The following is a 16,865-nucleotide window of genomic DNA, read 5'->3' as shown; positions in this document are numbered from 1 at the left end:
TAGGATTAGTTTGATGTGTAACTATACACAGCCCAGTCGCTGTTACATACTGGTCGGGCTATTGCTTTTACATGGTTAGGGTTATGTTTGGTTTAGCGTGCAGATATTCCATGGGATCGTAGCAAAATAAAATGTCATATGGGATCTCACTTGCTACATTATACAGAATAGGGCCTTATATATAGGTGTCAAAGATTGTACACGTACATGATTTACAGGTAAAACGCTGGTGACAGAGTCTAAATAATATCATAATTTTGTCATTTCAGTTTGCAGGGCAAACACTGTGTTACTCAGAAGTTCCTTCGCAATTTAAGAGTGACTGAGAATTAAGACGATTGCATTGCTTGGAAATTCTTCAAATGAATTCTCTATCATACGTTACTGGTCTAATTCAAAACGCATTGACAAAAAAACACCCCCCGGAAAAAACAAAACAAAAACGAAAACAAAGACAAAAACACGTTTCATTCACTAAAAATCTGTCAATCTAGAAGATACGAGTCCATAAAGTTAATAGATCGAACTGTCTGATAAGAAACTTCACCCGGTCGAGCTGTCCAAAGCTCAGGTCGTGTTACATACGGTCGGATATTTTAGAGGCGAGCTGTCTGCCCTATTTGCAGTCGGTCAAGAAAAACATTAGGCCCTAGGCCCTACAGTTAGAAGGTTCCCGCGAGCGGCCGGGAGTGCGCCAACAGTGGCAGCTGTCCTGTCAGGATTCTGTTGAATTTCATTTCGTTTTCTATAGGCCTATATAATCAGGTCGCCATGATATGATCGAAGTAAGACACGAACAAAATTAAGAAATATTCGACTTCATTATATCACAGACCCAGATTCTCTGTTACCATAGAGTCATGCATGAGTTAGCCTTTACATTAATTCCATACCTTTATCTTATACCTCGATCCGAACACCAATAACATTCAACAGAAATCGGAATCATTTAAAATGAATTTAAAAAATGCAAATGAAAAGGATGAATCTTCCTAAGTGGATATTAACCAGGTCATGAGTAGGACCTAATATCCTCTAAACTAGGACTATCTCTACAATATTTTATACTCGTTACTTTATAGAAAAACAGTGAAAATGCATCTAGTTCACTCTAGAGAAGGAGTGAATAACACAAAAGAGTGATCTTCGAGTGGATCACTCGAAAATTATTGAACTCGTGATCCCTGACGTCACTCCAAAATTAGTGAAAATAAACATTTTCATTCAAAATTCACCAAAATTTCACTCTAACCTCAGTCTTTTCTGTTATTCACTCCCTCAGGAGTGAATATTTAATTTGCACTCGTTTTTTGTTTTGTTTTTGAGAGAGAAAGATTGTGCATGTGTAGATGTGTGTTCGTATGACCAATAGGCGCTACACAGTATAATATGCGATATCATGCATAGGCCTATTCTTTCACTTTAATACACAGATAAAACACCCGGCTTAATCATATTAACAGAACCGAGATATATTGAGATTAATGTTCAGGTGCTCAGATTTGTATCTTTTTCCTTTCACTAAGTACACACTCTTGCACCCCCGGAATAATGTGCGATCCCTGAACATCGCAGTTGCCCTTAGCAACTAAGTGCATCCAATGATAGGGCGCCGTTTTGCAGGGCTGTTGCTTTTTAAAAATGCTGGCAAAGAAAGTAGGAAATTGTTCATCTTTAGTCCTTAAAGGACAAGTTCACCTTCATAGACATGTGGATTGAGCCTCGGTGAATGCAGCAATAGGCCTATTAGCGATTAGTAGAACACATCAGTGAGCGTTTGGAGAAAATGAGACAATCCATTCAAAAGTTGTGAATTTTTGAAGTTTCCGCTCAGTCAGTGCTGGATGAGAAGACTACTGCAGCTTGTGATGTCACATGTGTACAACAATATAAAGATAATATAAAGAAAATTCAACATTTGTTCACTTTTCTCCCATAATAAAAGAACACTTGACATCCCCTTTTCAAAAGGCAGATAGAACAATATTACCTTTAACATACTATACGTCAGTGACAAGTCAAGAAATTGTTTTTTTTCCAAAAAGTGAAATTTTGTGAAATTCTCTTTAAATTTTCCTTATATTGTTACGTATATGACATCATACACTATAGTAGTTTCTCATCTAGCAGTGACTGTGCAGATATTTCAAAGATTCATAACATCTGAACAGATCGTCCAATTTTCCCCAAACTTTCATCGATAAGTTCTACTAATATTGATGCATTCGCTCAATCTACATGATTGTATAAGAAGGTGGACTTGTCCTTTAAGTATTTTTCAAGTTTGTCTAAAGTCATTCTTGTCAATTCTATCTTTGTGTATGTTCCATCTTTCTTTTTCAGTGTTTGTGAGCTGTGCAGTAGCCTATACAACCTATATTAGCGCGTTGGAGCTCGTGCATCCCCGCATGTATACTGCAGCTGGTCACTGTAGTCTGATTTACTCAAAATGTGATACACCGTTGATGACAATCTATAAAGGTAATCACAATATCTAGATCATTCAGTATCACCTCTTATCCAATGATGCGAGCCCGCGGAGTTACGATTATTCCCAACCTGCGCTATTATGACAAAACCTGTAAGCAAAGCTACCTGTAGCTGTTGAACGGAGGAATAATCGATGATTATAGGCCTACGGCCTTTGTTACTCGCAATGACCGATGCCCGAGGTGAGTTAATCCGCAAACCGGATACTACCTCGCCACCCTCACCTGAGCTACAGTTTGGCGTTTCTTATAGATCCAACCAACAAAAGACGGATTAAAACGAGATAAAAGCCTTTTCTTCTCCCTCCTCCTCCTCCTCCTCCTCATTCTGAAAATCTGAGAGTTGCCTATAATCGGATTACAAAAAATGTAGGATCGAGGCAATGAACTTCTAATAGACCTCTCAATTTTACGTTGTAAAGTGATTACAGTGTCACTTGAACCGTTTAGAGGTTCGAAATGACTATTCATAGAAAAGGATGCTTCATCCAATCACGGTAAATCTTCATGATGTTATGTCAAGGGGGGGGGGGGGAGTGGGGAAGGTATATTGAGATGAGTTCAATAAAATGCCACCATGACAACGAGTAAATATTTCGACAACATAAGAGACACTATTTTCCCAGGTTAAGTGTATTATGTTCATTTTACCGCATCACGCTTATTCAGACAAGTTCGAGAGTATCGCTAACTCGGGGATATAGGCCTATACCTGCACTGCTGCACAGGGACCTCCGTCTGCTCTGCGTACCCCGGCTTAACATTTTATTATGCTGCATCTATATTTCTGATAATTCGATTTTGAATTGTTTTCTGATGCACGATAGTTCGCTTGCAGCGATTCAAATATTAATGTTAACCACTGCTTGAAAACCAACAACAGTAATCATCATACCTCAAGTAGGCTATACTGAACGCCAAAAGTCACCAGCACCTTTGTGAACTTTCGCTGCGCTTCATAGTGATAGCTAATATCGTTTACTTCACGGATTGAATGAACAGATTTGTAAGCTCGAAGATACGTATTTAGTTCTGTTTGGTGTATCAATATCACTTGGTGAACTTCCTGAGATGAATTTCATCCTATTGTCTTGCTGCCTGAGTTTTCTATGTATTGCTGCTGTGACTGCGCGGCCCACACCAGCCATCCAACCGGGATATAGTGAAGAACCGACTGTCGAACCTGCTGAAAACAGTGCCGCCACTAATTCGATCGACTCCGCGGAGGCTGAGGTAAGGGCAATTTAAACGTATTTTACACTATCTTTATCAGATGGGTAGCTCAATTCCGAACCAAAATCCGAAAGAGCTTAATGAAAAATGCTTATTCAAAGATGAAAATAGTTTTGGGATTTTAGAAATTAGATATTTATACACAATACTCATATTGGTCTCGCCCACACGAACAAAATAGAAGAGAACATCGTTTCATTACATCACATAAACATTATTGCCCTCTTGGTTTGCTCTAAGGACATGATTTAACACAATACAAACTAATAATAACACAATAAACTAGCAACTGTCATTTCCCGCTACAAATGCCCTGCATATACGACAATGACGTGTTGCGAATGGATTTTTCTGCAGGTGTATACGTATGTGTTGCTTCTGAAATATTCCTTGAGGGAACATGTGCTATAGATTTTATGTGTTGAATAGTACATGTACTAAGTTACAATTAATGGAAGTAAACGTAACACGAGGTTGATACACATGCAATGGATGCAACCTATTTTTGTTGTTGTTGTTGTTGCTGTTCATGTCTAGAAAGAAAGTTTAGTGAAGGTTGTTGTCACTGCGTGGGATTATGTGATTATCATGGAAATACCTCCTCTGACTTTCACCTGTTACGCGAAAGCATGTAGCAGTTCAGAATTGTATAAACATCTTATTGTAGGTTCATTTCATAAAACATCTACCATTCTATCTGTCCACTTTTCCCTTTTTACTGAAGGCAACACTGTACTTAAAAGAGTTGTGCTTTATATACGCAGGCCATTCTACAATAATGTGTTTGTGTTTGTTTTTTCTTTCTGTGGCAAAAAAAAAAAAACCTGCTGTTTTTTTTTCGGTAAAATGGTGACGGTGCTCGTCTATCCGCTCTCTGCAGCTCCAGCTTAGCTCACAACAATGCACAAAACACACACACACGCACACACACGCATACACACACATGCGCACACACATACACACATACACACACTTTTTTGTTTTTCAACGATGTTTATTCTGTTCCATTCAAAGTAATAGAAAAAAATAACAATTTTCATTTGCTACAATTGAAATGACGAAAATATACATTTGTGATCATAATAGCAAATTTGCTATTGCTGTACATAATGACATAACAAAAATTACATTTTCATGAACAATTATCAATTTACAATTATCAATTTACACACACACGCACACACACACACACACACACACACACACACTCACACAGACGTACACACCCAAACAAACACTTTGCTATAACTTTAAAAGGTTTTTAGATCGCTTCCCCCGTGTGGGAACTCGATTCAATCAGAGGTAATAATTGCTTTTCCCTGTCTTCCCTTTGTGTTTACGGCAGAATGCATCAGGCTTGCCAGATGTATGGGCTAAAAGTTGGATGCTCACTCTATTTTTGAGTCTGTTCAAGAAAATCGAACTTCGAATAGAAAAAGTACAACTTTCAATGGAATCAGGCATGGGACAAGGGAATTACAGGTCCACGTTTTCACAAAACAGTGATACTGGTCGTAATTACATCGGAAAACAATATGAAATGTGATATCACCGCTTCACAAGTCTTCCACCGACCGTCACACATTATTATTATTATTATTATTATTATTATTATTGTTATTATTATTATCTTATTATCATTATCATAATTATTATAATTTTTATTATTACTATTATCATCATTATTATTATTATCATTTTTTCTGAAGAATCCCTTTTCGGAAACGTATTATTAAAGCATGAATCGTAACCGCTGTACGAAATAGTGCACTGTATTAAGTTAGCATTAATGATGCTTTTGGAGGGTCACAGTTGGACTAGTTGCTTTAAAAGAATGCCAACAAAACAATATTTGACACCCCCCCCCCCCCCATTTTTCTGCTAACATAATTATCCAAGAGGGAGGAGCAGACGTCAGATATGATGTGAGTATCATGGGTGACTATAATGTCTGCTTCTCGAAAACATCATTTGAAACATTCCGTGTCTTCTTGCTCAATGTTAAGCGTTAATGAATACTGTGCCTCTCTATTTGGTAGATTGCACTCATGCATCAATACCCAATTCGCCAAAGGGTTTTCAACATGACGTGGATTTGAACTTTTCCACATGTAATCAGCTACTTTAGCGCCTTTAGGTCCAATTTATTTTTGTTTTTAAACGATGTGCTAATGACTCTTTCAGCGACACTCTTCTTAACAAGGACTCAACGAAATCATAGGTGTCAACCTTGTTTAGCACACATTACTGATAAAGTATTAAATCTCCAATCCTTCTTTGATTTTTTCCTTCCCCTTTGTTTTTAGAAATTCCTGAGTGATTTCGGCTTTCTTCCAATTCCTATGGCAGCGCATATGAATCCAGACGAGATAAACACCAACCTCACTGAAGCCATTGTCAAGTTTCAGGAATTCTTTCATCTACCTCAGTCGGGTAAGTATCTGTTCCTCTCATATAGACATGTATGGGTGAAATATTCACTGTGTTTCTTATACTTTAATCTAGAAAAATCAAAATAGAAATAAGAATTTCGATATCAAACTACAACTCGTTCATTAAAGGATAATTATCAAACAATATAGATGCCCTTTCAGAATTTGGATTGTGAATGGTATACTAGCTCTGTTGGTTTTCCATTTCACGTCATGTCATTTCATTTCTGATCAGCTATTTTCATTTTCAACAAAGAGTGTCAGTTAGCGGTGCAGTCAGGTCAGTTATACATTATATTCTGTTATTTCTGGGATAAGGTGAGCTTTGCGAAGTACCACCTTATTCTACACACAGAGAAATTACGGTTCTAATTTGCACCCTAGAGGGTGCATATCGTTGTAACACCAGCGGCTCCATTTAGGGTTCTATTTTTGGGGGTGCTTATTTAGCACCCTATATTTAACACCATATATGGTGCATATTTGCACCCCTCCATTGGGTTCCCTTTCTGCACCCAATAGGGTTCATATCGTTGTAACACCAGCGGCTCCATTTAGGGTTCTATTTTTTGGGGTGCATATTTGCACCCCTCCATTGGGTTCCCTTTCTGCACCCCATAGGGTGAACAAAAATTCAGGTGCAAATTTGCACCCTTTCTGGTTCATATCGTTGTAACACCAGCGGCTCCATTTAGGGTTCTATTTTGGGGGGTTCTTATTTAGCACCCTATATTCAACACCCAAAAAGGTGCAAATATAGACCTCTATACAGGGTTCCTCTTCTGCACCTCATACCTGCACCCATTATGGTTCATATTGTTATTGTTGTAATTTTGCACCCTATGGGGTGATAAAGTCACCGCAATATAGGATGCAATACAATTTGCACACGTCTCTATATAGGGTTACCTTTCTGCACCCCATATGGTGAAAATTATAACCTTTTTGTTAAAACCAAAATAATTATATTCTGGATGCCTTCACTAACTTCACAAACAATTACCTAAGGTCTACTGGATGCCTTAACTGACTTCACAATTAACTAAGGTAACACTCCAGACATGAAGCAAAATAGCATGCATACAGTAGATTTACACACAGTTTCTCAGTCAATTAAATCCACAATCTTTCGAAAACTGAAGTCAGAGACTTCAATTCAACAACAAATAGAACATAAACATGATGAATACAGTGCATACTTACATATAGATTATTAACATTTTAATATATGTCTCATGGAAGAGGGACAAGTTAACAGCGATTTTCTTTTTCATGGTTTACTTTAAATTGAACATGAAATATACATTGTATTTCTACAAATTCTAATACGAGATGCATATTTTGTCATAAAAAGGGCAATGTAAATCAAAAATGTATGAAATTTGGTCAGTGCATTGAATAAGAAAAATAATATTCGTTCTTTCCATCACATGATTACCTTTTCTTCTTTTAAAGGAAGTTACCACATTGACAAAAAGCACTAATTCTTTTTATTCAAAAAAATCCCTGAAGCTTGCGCAGAGTAATAGTAAACTATGTGACAAATATCTTTCACATTGTCCTTCTACTTCTAGAATGGATCATAGATATGCACCTTTAATTTACCGGTACATCTTACGGTAATCAAAAGCACCTTTATGACGCTCTTAGACATTAACAGCGATATGTCAACTCTGATTTCTGGTACACAAGTTATTGCCAAAACAATGAAGGGTATGGCAAAGTTCTGTCATATATATTTGAAACTCACTACTTGTACTGACATATTCCATCCAATTCCAAGCTTGAGAGCTTGCAAATGTGCCCCATTATACAATAAGTATACTTCACATTTTGTTTTTCATATATAATTACACCAATGATAAGAAAGGTGAAAAAAGAATAAAAAAATGAAGAATGCACATCTAAATTTGGTTACTTTTTTATGCACACAGCTAAAGATATGTCCCAGCTATAAATCTTGGGCAGAATAGCACATCTGAAAACACTTTTCATTGCATCAAATTAACATTAACAATTCCAAAGAAAATGTTAACTCAGAAAGGGAAAATAAGGTTAACCAATCAGTGGTATTACAAACTGGACATAAAGAGGAAGGAATATGTCTTGTGAGACAAGTTTAAAAACAAATTTTTTGATACATTGTGGGTTTTTTTTCAAGCGATGGAAACAAGAAGCACATTGTACTCAGTAGACCATAAATATAATTACACAATGTATGCAGTTTAGCCCCAACATTCAAAATATTGTAAAGAGCAGTCGATTTTTCACATTCATAAAGCAGGTATTGGTATTGGCACCATCACAAGCATAATGATCAGGAGCAAAATATATTATTATTACTATTATTATTATTATTATCATTATTATCATTATTACTATTACCATTAATATTTTACAGATTTATGATCATGCATGAGAAATACCTCAAGTGTTGATGTATACAGTCTCACAACTCTTCCAATCATTTTAACACTTAATTTTCACCAAACCTTACACAAATATATCAGCACTTTATACAACCTACTTAAAGAAAGCTTAAAATTATAATCAGAGTTAGAGGGCAAGTCCACCTTCATATAGACCTACATGTGGATTGAGTGAATGCGCTGCAATAAGCCAGTCCGGAGATAGCTCATGTGCACAAAGGTACAAATGACCTTTAATTTTTCTCAGTTGGTTAGGCACTTCACTCAACTCAAAGTGACATAATGCAGCAGCTTGCCCACCATAGCCATTTATGGAACTCATATTCAAAGAAAGAATGAACCTAACCAGTGTAGATGAAGTGACCAGTATGGTTCGTCAGTCAACACTTAGGGAATCATCTATTTTATCAAGTGCTGTTTTGAATATGTTAACAAACTTTTTTTGTGTGTTAACATTGCCAAATACCAGGCTTGCTGTCAAGTGGATGTACTGGCAGGCACCATTTATAAGGATTCCATGAATAATCCTAGCATTACAGATGCTTATCTCAGTGAAATTAAAAAAACCTGTCTCTCGGTACAAATAACCTTTTTTTCGCACATGCTCAAACTGGTACCCCGAACTGGCTTATACGATTAGAACACATCAGTAAAAAAATTGAAAAGCGGACATTCAATTCAAAAGTTAACAATCTTTAAATCATTTGTGCAGTCGCATGCGTAGAACAATTCAAGGAAAACCTAAAGAGAATTTCACATTTCTTTTCTCTTAGGAAAAACATGCACATTTCCTCGACAAGTCACTGACGTAAGGGCAATGATAATAGTTTCTGCCTTCTTAAAGAGTGAAGTCCAGTGTTCTTTTATATGCAAAAAAAGTAGATATGATATGTTGAGTTTTCTCAGGTTTTGGAACAAACTCTATTTTTCAATCCTTATATTATACATAAAGGGTTTGTGAGAAAATCATGCTTTTGTCAAGTGTCACAAAGCTACTCCACTTATGACATTGCATTGCCAGAGATTGCCCAAAATTGACATACATTGTGTGGCTGTCTACTACAAAAAACATCAGGCGACTTATTTTTTGTTTGTTCTCTACTTAAACAATCAATTCAAAGTGTGCAGGTGTTGTTGAAGCACTGAGGCTATCGATGGTGAAGAAATATCTAAAATATGAACAATACAAACTAACCCCATGTAGTATGAAATATAATGGAAAGCATACTTTGAGTATTTTATATCCATTAGCAGATTCATATTTTCATCCATAATCCACCCTCCCCCCCAAAAAAAAGAAGAAGATAAAAGTGAATAGAAGTCAAGTTCTCTTAAGTTCGTTCTCTTGTATTTTTCTATTATATATTTCTTTAGAGTATTCTTGTAAATATTCAAGGCCACTGCATTCTAAGAAAGGGAATAACCTGACAACAGTTTAAAAGACAGAATGAATAGTTATCATTATCTATGAAATTAAACATTTTCACATACATTTTGCAAAAGAAAAAATGCTAATCTTCATTTCATGGAGTGGCTTCATGCTCACCCTCGGCTAAAAACAGGGAGTTGATTACTTTCTGGATTAAAATGGAAAGATGTTTCTAGAGCCGTGGTGTTTAGCAATTCTAATGGGGGGGGGGGGGGGGGGGGGGAGGGGGGAGATTCAATGTGACCCGTCTCAAATTATATATGGTTTAAACATACATGACATATTATAGGAGTCTCATTATTATGCCTCCGCCCTGAATGGTGCCGGAGGCATATGTTTTCTGGTTGCCTGTCTGTCTCCCGGTCTGTACGGATGTATCTACGGAAAAATTGATGGGCTTTCATCAAACCTGGTTCAGGGATACTACATGATGCTGATGATCTTATTGGCTTTTGGACTATATCTGCTAAAAGTAAAAAAAAAAATTGAAAATAACTTTTTTGCTACTTCTCTAGTCAGGGAAATCGGTGTACTCGTGTGTACTGGTTGGTTGGCGCATTCAGTTGGATACAGCAAGGTTTCATCCTCTGCTTTCACAGGAAAGCCGACTCCCAACTTCTTGTTCTCGTAGTCAAGGTATATCTGCTCCTCTGCTTCAGCAACCTGCAGCTTGGTCTCATAGCTAATCTCATCTTACGCTGCATAAGTCGAAACTCCTCGAGCTCTAGTTTTTGATGCGTTTCTATAGCAGCTGCTTCAGCTGCCAAATAGTATGCACTTCAGGCCATCACTCTCAGAAGAACTGGCATGGCTTCCACACTGACTCAACGAGGAACCAGGATTGACATCCTGAACATCTTCCATCTCCAGCTCTGGCATCCTATATGGCTCACCAGTCTCTCGAGGTTGACCTGCATCACTCATCCTGAAGACCATTATTGAACTTGATGCATAGTGAACTCGATGATAAATAATCAATCAAACACAGGTCCCTTTGGCCCAGTATGAGACCAAGCTAACACCATGCATCAGCATGGATCAGCAAGGTTCAACCTGTAATTGAATAAAACAAAGTTCAACATACAATCAATATTGGAATAGGCCTACATGTATCTACCTGCTAAAGTATGGGATCAAGTGGTTGTACTTCTGAAGTGATTTACCGTTTACATTACATACCTTGTTTGTGTGACTTATTTTATGTCATGTCTAGCACATGCAACTGCTCCAGTGGATATTATCTAAATTCACATATCGTGTATCATTGCTTATGCTCTGTGACTATGGCACTGCTAATTTATAACACACATTCTAGTTTCATTGATAGACAACAAGGACTTAAGGCCAACCTAAATTTTCTGACTTCAATCTTCATACAAGTCTTAAATTCTCCTAAATGAACCAGGAACACTATTTTTCTTCATTAGGCACACCATACATGCATACATCGTTCTTTCTGTCAACTTCACAGAAACCAATATCCAACTGAGCCTCAACTCGGCTCAAACGTAATAATTCCCATTAACGAAAATGATGCGACTATATCCGGTCACCTATTTACGTACATACCTTGGTAACTGCGTCCAGCAGCCCCATGCGCATAGCGTAATTACGCTATGCGTTTGGGGCTGTTGGTCGTAGTTAGTACCTTGGTTGAGGCTTTCCGTATTACCGTGCACTTTCATTGACTTATTCGCTATGCTTTACTGTAGGTATGATCGCACTTCTGACATGTTAGTACACATGTACCTCGATACAACTCTTTCGCATCAGTTTTCACCACTCAGCATTCTATGAGCATAATTCACACATATCATCATCGATTACTGTGAAATATTTTCAACGGAATTACAGTACAATTATCTACTCACAACGTTTGGCTCATCAAAAAGATTAATTCATCACCCCAACCTCACGGTCGTCTGTCCGTTCCAAACGAGGAACTTCAGTAGTATGCACGTACGTATACCGCGCGACCTACGGCGTGGCGTGCGCATGCAATTTTAGCTTTGCCATTGACCAAGTGCTCAACGGTCCACGCGTGCACGCATAAAATACGTGTACTTGTACTCGTTTGCTTTCTCTCTATGATAACGTCATTGAAATGATATTCTTGATCCCGGTGCGAGAAGAAAAAACAAATGTTTAATTCAAGTAGTAATTTTTTTAGTACAGTATTACTGATGACACTGTTAATCTTTAACAACGTGTAGTTATATTTTCAAATAAAAATATACGATAATATCCAAAAATAGTGTGGCATTTTAAGCAAACACCATTCAACACCCACATGTCAGCTTTCGGGAAAGACTATGGAATGGTTCCAAATTCGAACCCTTAAGACTTGGCTCCCTTTAGGGTTCGGATTTGCACCCCTACATCCATCCCGAACCCTATAAGGTGCCACGTAGTTAGATTTGCTCGTAGGGTGAAAATAAGAACCCTAATAGAACCCTAATTTCTCTGTGTGTACCGGTAAATATTCTGACCTGCTACTTCAACATATCGCTTTTCTTTTCTTTATAATAATGTCTAACAGTGGTCAAAACATTATGCATGAAGGACTTACACTTATCCCAGAAATAACTTGAGAACAGAGGAGTTATTACTGTAAACGGCAGTTAAAAAAATGTAGAAGACATGCAGACAGGGCTTGTAAAGTTTAAGTCATAGAATGGGTTTTACAAGGTGAAAATTATGCAAGTGTTTATCAGTTTCTTATGGCAATTTTAACTCCAGGTTCACTGGACAACCGTACGGTTTCGCTGATGCGATCATCGCGATGCGGACTTCCCGACATCGTCTCGTACTCGCTCGCCTGGTCACGATGGTACGATCACAATTTGACCTATCGTATCGTTGAATACCACGATAGTATGTCGATAGATCACCGTGATATTCGACAGACGATACGAGAAGCCATGCAGGTATGAGTAAACGAAATTTTATTTTTGTGTCTCAGAAAGTGCATGCGAGAACATGACGTCTGTATGTTTTCATGTTAATCACTAATTGGGCTGTCAGTTTTATCGGGTCGAGCTACCCATTTGCGTGTGCGAATACGTGTGCACGTATTATGCTGAGTTGTGGCAAGTTATGTTCGTTTGTAAAAACATATGCATCCTTAACAAAATAACTGTATCTATACTTTTACAAATAAACCATTCCAAATTTTCGGAATTTGCTGTATTAAAAAAAGAAATCTTGAGAAATAACTCGATCCCAAATAACATGAGTGGGCAACTTGAATATCTGTGTATTGATATCTGGATTACAAGAGTTTAAGAAATGTTATTACACGCGAACTTTATTACGAGGAATGGTTTATTGTTTTCCTGTGCCAAGTTTGCCCATACTGGTTTGATCACATTAATCCGTCTTCCTTATCTTCCCCTTATTGTCTTCATTGTCGACATCGTTGCGATGCCTCTATAGTGACATGATTAATTTGTTATGTCCGATCTTCACCCGTGGGAAGGTGCTTTCTAGATGATGTTCGTTAGTGAGTGTTTGTGTAGTCTGTTATCCCCGTTATTATAACTTACAGTGGATGGAATGGCACAATTTACATCTAGCAGTGTACACTGATTGAAGAGCATTTCAGAATATAGCATTCTATGCTATGGTTGGCCTAACACATCCGTAACATAATACAGGAATCATGTTTTGTCTTTGACTTCGTGGCTCATTATCCACTGTTAACCATCATTAGCCCATACATAAAGCTCTTGTCCAGAAGCATAACAACGGTCACCCATAACAAATATTGGACATGATGTTCACATTCATAATTATAAAGCACATCACGTTACTATCACAAAAATGATCACTTTGCGAAATCATAATTGTAATCATTCGATATTTATTATTGAAAGTACACTTTCTTATGATACTTTCGACAGATGTGGATGGAAGTAACGCCTCTCATTTTGTGCGAAGAGGACGACCCGGACGTCGACGTCGACATCAACATACGACACGTGCGGGGTGAGCACGGCGATGGCATCGCGTTCGACGGTCCGGGAGGCACCCTGGGACACGCCTTTCTGCCGACATGGGGCGAAGTCCACTTCGATTCCGACGAGAACTGGTCGATGAGAACCGACGAAGGTGAGACGAATAATCTGATTTCCCATCACCTACAAGAGTTTGTCATCATCTTTGGAGCCATGTTAAGCTGCGTGTTGACCTGTTAAATGCGTCAGTGCCGTATTTAATAAACGCGACAGCGTTAGATCACACCAGAAACGGAGAACAACGCACATTACACACACACACACACAAAGCCAAAGAATCTAGTTACTTCAGAGTCATACGTAACTCCTTATGTGCCATGGTGTAAAATAAGTAACTGTATATATATATATATATATATATATATATATATAATCAATTCATATGAACGACTAAACAGACTAATGAATCAAGGCGCACTGAAAGCAAATATAGAGAAAAAAAATAAAGTGAAGTGAAAAATCTGTGAAGCGTCGAATAGACAAATTGAATAATATATATATATATATATATATATAATCAATTCATATGAACGACTAAACAGACTAATGAATCAAGGCGCACTGAAAGCAAATGGAGAGAAAAAAAATAAAGTGAAGTGAAAAATCTGTGAAGCGTCGAATAGACAAATTGAATAAAGACATCCATATATCTATTATACAAGAGTACATATCCACACATAATATTACATACGATGAATATACAAACAAAACGGATATTGCAGATGCTATAGACAGTCTAGTTATTATTATTTTTTTGTTTGTCCATTATGAATGTTATTCAATATGATTTTTCTTCAGGCGGGATAAACTACCTGAACGTTGCTGTGCATGAAATTGGACATGTCCTGGGTTTGTTGCACTCTGGCGAAGAGGACGCTATAATGTTTCCTTTCTACACATATCGTCCTGTTGTGAGACTGGCTAATGACGACATCAATGGCATACAGCTTATGTATGGTAAGACAATATTTGACGCAAGGCTTCGGGCGTGCCTTGATCTATCCCCCTCCATTTCTTGTAAGCAATTTACCTTGGACGTAACTCTTTCAAAAGAAGAAGAAGAAGAAGAAGAAGAAGAAGAAGAAGGAGAAGAAGAAATCCTTCCTTTGCAAAAGTTTTTAGTACTGTCCCCTGTTCAAATGGGATTGAAATTGAAAATAACTATCCCATCAATGTAAATCGATGTAACCCAAAGATATGTCAGAAGAGTATATGTATCAAAGAACATAATAAGGCGAGTCGGTATAGTAGAAATTTGGTTAATATCATGTAAAACAATATTACCATGCTTTGGTAATTCGCATGCAATGTCTGCTAAAACCAAAGCAATTCAGTATAAATGGTTCTTATACCCCCATAAACGTAAAACGGACATTTAATCGGGCTACATTATAATGTTCTTATATTCTTCAGATGAATTTTCAATTCATCGTCCTCGTTGTTTCTTACGTGCTTCATCCCCTTTCATTAGACTGTAGTTCAAGTGAACTCACTCAGTGTGAATAATGTGTTTCAGTCTGTGTCTCAGTGTGAGACATACGTGTTTCATTATGTGTTCTTCAATGCCTGACTCAAGAATTAACGAAGAATGGTTCAAAGCATCCTCGAAAGCTTTACTTGGATGTAAAGCTGACTTATGATACACATACACGATACATAATTATTATGTTAGTCATCAGGTGTTGCGAATCTATAGCGTACATCAACTGCACAGGTCCTTGTAGTGTTGTTACAATGATCACGTTTAACGTGCTTGCTATCTCCGAGATGCTCTGGCACTGCTTTTGTTTTGGATAAAACAAGAGATATGTTATTTCATTAATCTGACGTCATGTAAACTTTGTCTTTCAAGGAACGCCTGACATCAGAGGCGACGGAGAGGCAAGATATCGCTGCCCAAAGGTCGACACAGACAGAAGTAATTCCACGTCACAGGAACCAGTAACAACGGATGTGACAAGTACACTTGCAACAAGTTTTACTACCACGCTCGATTCATCCACAACTAGCCGTCGAAGTGCAGCAACAACTGAGTTGGAAGAAACAGAGTCATCTGGCATATCACCATCAGCCTCCGAAGAGCTATTGTCTTTTCTTGGAAGTGTGTCCACAACATCAGCTCTTGAGGATCATGATAACTCTAGCCCGACCTCCTTCGTACGTTCTGAGACAATGTTTGTCGTCGATGGCACAACACGGGATCTGGTTTCACCGTTAGCACAGTCATCACCACCATCATCATCATCGTCATCATCATCAACATCATCATCCAAATCGACGCATTTATCGTCACGTTTATCATCGTCAACTTCGCTACCAGTATCATCACCGTTATCACAACCATCAAATTTGGAGTCAACATCCTTTCTCATGAATACCGCTGCAGAGCTTCTTCAGCAAATTCAGGCAGATGATTCATTGTTTGATGCAACATACCCGCCATGGAATGAACATTTAGATGACGACGTGATATCTGGCTGTAGAGGATATACATGGAACCACGTGGAGTCGTTGGTGACTGCCTGCTTATTTCTCGTATTATTTTTACAATTCTATTGAAGTGTACGTTCAACACTATCACAATTCGTGGACTGGTGAAACGAGCAAAATGACACTATGGAGTGTGATTGACTTGTGTAGCACTAGCCACGCATTCTTAAATTTATATTACTCCATAAGACTATATTTGGATCTCCAGGGCCAATCATGGGCTAATGGTCAACAGATGCAGCCAAATCATCGTGATCTTATATATATATATATACTTAATCGACTGGCACGTAGAAAGCAGAAGCCATGGATCAAAATTTTTATGAACTAAATTGAATAGGAAGGTC

The 16,865-nt window shown here is 37.8% G+C and overlaps 1 protein-coding gene across 1 annotated transcript; it reads left to right on the top strand.

The window, feature by feature from the left end:
* Nucleotides 1-2,656: 2,656 nt before the first annotated feature.
* Nucleotides 2,657-16,743, top strand: LOC139716053 (matrilysin-like). Its single transcript, XM_071627605.1, has 8 exons — nucleotides 2,657-2,672; nucleotides 3,634-3,722; nucleotides 6,029-6,155; nucleotides 12,752-12,939; nucleotides 13,915-14,122; nucleotides 14,827-14,985; nucleotides 15,881-15,988; nucleotides 16,727-16,743. The coding sequence occupies exons 1-8, from the start codon at nucleotides 2,657-2,659 to the stop codon at nucleotides 16,741-16,743; spliced, it is 912 nt and encodes a 303-aa protein (XP_071483706.1).
* Nucleotides 16,744-16,865: the final 122 nt, after the last annotated feature.

Source organism: Diadema antillarum, unplaced genomic scaffold (assembly GCF_040938485.1).
Source record: "Diadema antillarum isolate AM-2024a unplaced genomic scaffold, OU_Dant_1.0 scf00000060, whole genome shotgun sequence".
NCBI classification, from domain to species: Eukaryota; Metazoa; Echinodermata; class Echinoidea; order Diadematoida; family Diadematidae; genus Diadema; species Diadema antillarum.
The sequence above is the reverse complement of the archived record's forward strand: the minus strand, read 5'-3'. Positions and strand labels throughout refer to the sequence as shown.

Bases quoted from the DNA above. Each gene is read 5' to 3' on its own strand.
- LOC139716053 (XM_071627605.1), top strand. The intron at 12,940-13,914 runs GTATGAGTAAAC...TACTTTCGACAG, and splicing joins CGATACGAGAAGCCATGCAG to ATGTGGATGGAAGTAACGCC. The intron at 14,123-14,826 runs GTGAGACGAATA...ATTTTTCTTCAG, and splicing joins GTCGATGAGAACCGACGAAG to GCGGGATAAACTACCTGAAC.